At 35.2% G+C, this 7,032-nt stretch overlaps 1 protein-coding gene across 1 annotated transcript in view; it reads right to left on the bottom strand.

The window, feature by feature from the left end:
* ADGB (androglobin) overlaps nucleotides 1–7,032 on the bottom strand; it is a 149,397-nt gene that overhangs the window by 85,914 nt on the left and 56,451 nt on the right. The window contains 3 exon segments of the mRNA XM_009281545.1: nucleotides 1,511–1,655; nucleotides 4,461–4,551; nucleotides 5,378–5,552. Coding sequence (XP_009279820.1) covers nucleotides 1,511–1,655; nucleotides 4,461–4,551; nucleotides 5,378–5,552 — 411 coding nt within the window.

Genomic DNA, 7,032 nt, shown 5'->3' with positions numbered 1-7,032 from the left:
AGTGAGCAAGTGGCTGTGTGGTGCTCAGTTGCTGGCTGAGGTTAAACCATGACATATACTCTGAAGAGGAAACATATAAATAGACCCTCCAAAAATTACACAGAAAATTATTTCCCTTTTATTTCAAAATTTACCAAACTAAATTATGTTTTCTTTGTTCATGAAGATATCCAATACTATCCTTAACAGTATGTCTTTGGTCTTCAGACACATTTTGTAACCCTACAGGCAATCACTATACATCAACCAAATACCACAAATGTTATCCTCAAGTATATTTATCAGTTTGTTCCAGAAAAGAACAGTAGAAATTTTAAAATAATTGGGTCATCCTTACTACAGGATTGTGAGGATAAGGACTTTGTTGCTGTTTTTCCTTTATGCAGCACTATGGATGAATACATTTTATAGGTTCTTTTGAATTATTTTCTATATTGTAATCATAATGAATGTAACAGATACAGAAGAAGTACTCATTCTTGGAACAGAAAATAAATGTAGGGGGGAGAACTGTAGTAAACATTTACAAGTTGAGACTACATCTTCCCCAAAGTATAATTGGTTTATTGAGCTGGATCCAGATTTTGAGTATAACTTCATTGAAAGCATTTGTATATTGCCTAGACTGCTTTTTCCCTCAATTTTCTTAAAGTTAAAAAGAGAAATGCTATCAGATGCTCTTATGAGCAGTGTTTGCTGCAATAAGGATGAAATTGAAGACATATTGGCACTGCCAAAGTAGATTCTTTTGTAGGTGTTGAGCAAATGAAATAACTTCAGTGGAGCTCTGCTTGTTTATTTGAATATTTAAGTCTCTGTTTCTCTATGTTGTGAATTATTTCTCTATACAAAATATTTCGCTCAGGAAGCTTGAGCATCCAATTCATGGCTGAGGATTCCCTTAGAAGGCAAAGCTTCTGAAATTTAAGAGCCAGCAAACTCAACATTGAAGTCTTAACTCTTTTTCTAGATCTAGCCTGAAGTCTTTCAATTAAGAACCAAATGAGGATGACATTTTTAAGGCATAAGTTTATAAAGTTTACATTTTTCAAGTAGCCACATGCCTAGGTACATCCTTCACTGTACATCAAATACACTAATTGTAACATGAAGTAAACATTTATTTATAAAGACCCCTGACTATCTTCTTAAGACTCTCCCATCAAATGATTTTAAAGAGCAAAACCAAAATATTTTGTAGTGTTAGCAACAGGACTTTCAGAATCTGAGGAATAAATAATAAAAAAATAAGGTTAAAACGAAATGCATTAGGAAAGATTTCCCACCCAGTACACATCAATATAACTATAAAGTTATATTTATAACTTTATATTTATATATTTATAATTTCCCTCCAAAAAGCAGGGAAATTATTTAATTACCAGGGAAAAGCTTACTGAAAGGTCTTTAAAAACCTATATTTAAGTATTAAGTATTTTCTATTTTGCCTTTCACTATACTTCAGAATATAAAACTAGGTCAAGTTAAAAAAAATTAGGAAAATTATTACCTGAGAATAATCTTCTGCATTTGAGTGTCTCCCACTTTGATTCATATCCACATTACTGTCACTTACATTTTCATCACTTTCAGTAACAGAAGGGAGACAGGATACAGAATGAAATCCTTTTTTGATGGTAGGCTGTGGAAAGTGGCTAAATAATAAAAGAAAACTCAAACACTTTAATCCATATATTTACTTTCAAATGACAGTCTTCATAACTACTATTCTTAACAGAATTTTGTCAAAATAATTTGTGCCTCCCTTATTTTGACAGCTTAATAGGGCAGCACAAAATCTATAGATACATATATTCATACATGTATATACATATATGGCTAGGCACTACCCACATCTCTACAGTCAAAAGATGTGAACTGTTGCCTTCTTAACTAACCCTCAAAAAACCAAAACCCAAGTCAGCTGAGGAAAACTAGATGATAACGCCAGAAGTGAATAAATTTCTATGGCCCCTAGACAAGAAAAACATTTCTAATGTGCACTACTTAAATAAAGGCAGGGCAAAAAAAAATGTTTTGTGTCAGAATAGTTTTTTGTCTTTTCCCTCAAAATGGGTCTCCATAGCTACCAGACAGCTAAAACACAGAATAACCAAGGAAACCTGTGCAAGGCCTATTCTGGCTATTGTAAAAGAAAGCTCTGTCGCTACTTCAGTGGAGGCAGAAGTAAAAACTGATGGAAATATAAGTAACTCGGCTTGTTCAGCAAACTAGGAGAACAAGATGAAAACAATGTTGCACACATGCCAATTAGACATAAATACCTAATTGTGTTATTGCAGCAATAAAGAACAGAGAAAAATGTAAGCATGTGTTACCTAGCCCCCTTCTTAAGGATTAAGATAATGAAATATCAAGATCTTTAGCAGTAACACAGTCACAATTATCTTCCCTTTGAATGTTGCAAAAGGTTTTATTAGAATGAAAGCAAGAGATTAAAAACAGTTTCAGTCCAAATTGTGTATCTATGTCTATTATCTTATTTCAGCAGCTATATTACTTTAATGAAATGCTAATACTTTCTATATATTTTTGGTTATTACCTGTTAATTAAATCACAAGAGATTAAATTAGCTGATTGTCATGGAAATTTAGCACATTAAATAAACTGTCCTTGACAAAATGGGGTAAGTTGACCATGAAGCAATCTATTACATATGAAAAAACAATATAAAACATGTTAACATGCAAGTACTGCAACATCTTACTTATTATTCTCTCATTCTTTTAATAACCTACTAATCGATATGTCTTAGAGCATTTCTTTGTATTTCTACTCCTACTATTTGAAAACAAACAATAAGTAATTTAATGTATTTTTTAACCAGTAAAATGCAACTGTATCAGCAAAACAATGATATTGCCAGAATATTCCAAGGTCATTTCTTCCATGGACAAACGCTGCTGTTCAAAAAAACAAAAAAAATCTAACTAGTTTATTATCAACCCATCCAATCATGATGATCAAAATGCAGAACCTGTCAAGTATGTAATTTATTCAGTTTACTTAGAGATGTACTTAACAAAAGGTGTACACACCTTAAAAAAATACACACACCTCCAACAATTTACAAATTGTTGTTGGACTCGGGCTCGAGAAAAGAAATATCCTCCAAAATAACATAAACCTTTTGGTGCTCACTTGGTACGTGATACATTAAATGCTTCCTCTGTCAGGAGTTCAGTCAGAATAAAAGAGAGGAGATAATAACTCTAGCAGTTGTCTACCGAATGTTCGTATGATAAGCTGAAGCCTGACAGTAATGTACTATGCAGTGGGTGATAGGAAAAAAAATAAGGCCCTGATACACTTAATGGTAATCCTTCTTTTCTTGTCAGTGAGCAAGTACTATGCTGAATATTGAATATTGACTAGAAGTGGTGCATACATCAATTTCTGAAACTTCTTCTCTAAGACACCCTGCCCTGTTTAAAGACCCTGGTTTTCAAGGGTTTATAGGACTTCCAAACAGTCTTTAACACAAGGCATTTATACGAAGTTGTTTTGAGCATGAGCTGCTTCACCTGCACTCTCAGGCTTCTTGTAACAACTATAATGAACAGATAACATCCTGTTTTATTCATAAGCATTAACATTAATTGTTCCATGCCAGATATGTGACGCCCATGAAAGTACTGACCGGCCTGTCAATGACATCCTTGTTATGTGCAAGAATTGAAAAAGACCAGTAGTTTGAAGAAAAATTTGAAAGATATCAAAGAATATTCTATTTCTGGTGGAAGTGATCTACTGAATATCTACGTCTTTGGGCCCACTGAGTAAAGAAACTGGCAAAGTGTTTTTGCCTGACAGAGCTCCCTGCCCTTCAATGTCAGATGCCCTGGGAAGTGTGCATCCACCTAGGGGACTGTCCACACAGGGTGTGACAAGTAGGGACCCACCCCTCAGGTGTGTGCATGTCCACCTCCTGGTGGGCTTTCTCACCAGTGTGTAGATTAGCAGATTGTAGGGAGCAGCATATAAAGCTTAGAGCATCCCAACTTGCATCTCCAGTAGCAGGTGTGTGCAAGTAGAAGAACCTGCACTCCCAAAAGAGAAGGTGTGCTTGTAACCCAGAATGCCGGGAGGATGCATATAATTGCATGTGTACGTCTCTGTGTGCGTGATTACAAGTTCTTGGGATTAGTTACAGAAAGGCGTTCAGAAGTCTGTAGGTGTTTATTAACATTTTGTAAGCGCCTAGTATAGTGGTTTATCTGTTATATTGCTGACATTGATCCTAAATGTACAATTCACTGATTGCCAATTAATTATGTGACATCAATAAAACAATAGAATGCTCTGATCCTGGTATGCTTTAAACTACATGAACTGAGCAGTTTTTCCCTGTGACACAAGTAAACATAAGCCATTGTGTTTTCACAGTGAAATGGACTAACAATACGATGTCAAGGCTGAAACTACATTGACTACTTACACGTCTGTGGGTATTGTGATAAGATTCAATTTGTAATTCAAAAATAGGCTAGCAATCTCAACATGTTCTTCAGGTATCTTTACCACAGGCTCTGGAAAAAAGCAACCTGTTAAATATATATTCATAAGAAATATTTAATACTATAATTTTGACAAATAATTTCCATAGGGGATTCATCACCCTTAAATAATTCTATTTTCCAAGTATCATCGCATACACTTGAATGGAAGAGAACAACCACAGGTGGCTTTAGGTGACATACCATGAAGAAATAAGTGCTTAACACTCTGATCCTCAGGTATTAAAAGTGTGCTTGACCTATATGTAAGGTTATCCAAGGTAGCTCAGAACAACTATGGCAGCACATTCTGCCTTTGCTAATTTCCTCTGTTTCTGATCCCAGTATATTTTGCTAGCATGCCTGTAACGCTTTCATATTCAAGCTATCTCATATCATGCATTTAACTCCATTATGCAGCACAGACAAACCCTAGAGAAGTTTACCCCTAAAACTATGGGTTGTTGCAGCAGGACTAGTCACATATGTTAAAGGCTTAAAAGGTGTTCAGAAGCTTTCATGGCTCTGCATCAGAGAGCTTCTGCATTGCGTTGATAACACTCTCTCTTCATTTTCTCCGATCAGAGAGCTTCTGCATTGCGTTGATAACTCTCTCTTCATTTTCTCCGGTAGAGTAGAGTGCCTTTTTAGAGATAAATTAAGACACTTCTCAAAGCATTTAAGAAATAATAGGGCTAAGGGGAAGTAATGCAAAATTGGCAAAAAAAAAAAAAGAAAGAGTAATCCCTAGGGAAGGTCTATTGAAATTAAGCTAAGAAATGATAAGTATGGCTCTGAAAATGTTTATAATAATTAAAATGTAATTACAAATTTATTTTGGTGTTTCAAGTAGACAAACCTTGAGGTTCAGATGTCACAACAGTTTCCTTTTTCTGACGGAAAAGTTTCCAACGAGGAACTGGTGGTGGTTGTGGTAGTGCTACCAGAGGACAGGACCTAGTTCTGGTAATCAGGACAGGATGGCTATATAAGTGGGAAAGCCCATATTGCCTCAGCTTCTCTGAAGAATCAGCCTATGAAACATGGAAAGATAATCTGACTGGGGTCTGCTGTCACCACTCTCAAAAAAGAACAGTATGCACACAAAAGCATCTAATGGCTTGGATAACAAATGAAACAAAAATCATTCACCTGACAAAGCTATCCAAAAACATTATCAAATTAGGATTTGATATTCAGCAGAAAAAGTATAATTGAATAGTTAGAAGTGTTTACATATATTTTACTTTTCATAATAGATTCATCACTTCTTTCAACTTATTTATATAACCATATTCTTTTAGGTGCTACAGAAAACATATAAGTGAAGCAGAATGAAGATGTAAGAAAACAACACTGACAACATTTTGTTCTAAATAAGCATATTTAAAAATACTTTTTCTGAGGAAAAAGTCCTTACTTCATGCCGAATTTATAAAGTGGCAGAATTCTAGAAGCGACTGGTCTTTTAGATAACTTGTGAAATCTCCAAAATGTAACATCACTTTGAACCAATACATCATTAAAGCTAAGCTTTTTATCTGCTGGCTAATTTAGAAAACACATTAAAGGCACTACAGTTGACCCATATACCACAGCCCTTAGCAATAGACTTAAGAGCAATTTTAGATGTGGACCTTGAATGGTGCTCTTCCCATTAAAATAATAATGGTCCAGTACTTAACATTTTTCGCTACTGAAAGTTCTGTTACAAGATTTGTTCATCCTTTTTATTTTAAAAATACACCTTCTTTTGCTTGCTAAATAAATCACCTATAACTTATTTCTTTAACATGTTCATCAGCAAGTCTCTGATTGCTCCTGCTCATTGTCAAATGTTCCTGAGGTTCTGTAATTACAAACTACAGAGAAGAATGTAGTTGTGGTTATTTAAAGGGAGAGGATCAAGTTAAACACATTAAGGTACACAAGCAATATATCAGCCTCATATGACCTCTGAATTTATAAAGATATATTACAGGAGTGGTGACTGGGTACACACATATTCAAACAACTTAAAAATGCAAGTTAAAACCTCCGAGATTATAAAGGATTTCAAAGAAGACCAGTTAGGTCCATAAAGGAGAACTTGTCAGCTGCTGAGTAGGAAACACACTTGAATGACTCAACTATTGATTGTTTTCATTTTATTTGAGCAAACTTAAGACAAATAAATTCAAGCCACATCAATCCAAGGACATACACACTAGAAAGCACAGCTAAAAGGGATACTGCAAAAATTCTGGAGGGAAATTCTAGCACAACTGCAGTCAATGACAAAATTTCCTCCGAATTTAGGGAGCAACTCTTATCCCAAACAATGAATCCACTCTTCCAAACTTTAACTATTTCTATCGGTGTAGTACTTATCAGCCCCCAAAGGAGGTTGTAGCGAGGTGGGTGTTGGTCTCTTCTCCCAAGTAACAAGCGATAGGACGAGAGGAAATGGCCTCAAGTTGCGCCAGGGGAGGTTTAGATTGGACGTGAGGATAAATTTCTTTACTGAAAGAGTGG

This window comes from Aptenodytes forsteri, unplaced genomic scaffold (genome assembly GCF_000699145.1).
Source record: "Aptenodytes forsteri isolate BGI_AS27 unplaced genomic scaffold, ASM69914v1 Scaffold82, whole genome shotgun sequence".
NCBI lineage: Eukaryota > Metazoa > Chordata > Aves > Sphenisciformes > Spheniscidae > Aptenodytes > Aptenodytes forsteri.
This window is presented reverse-complemented; position numbering and strand designations above follow the sequence as displayed.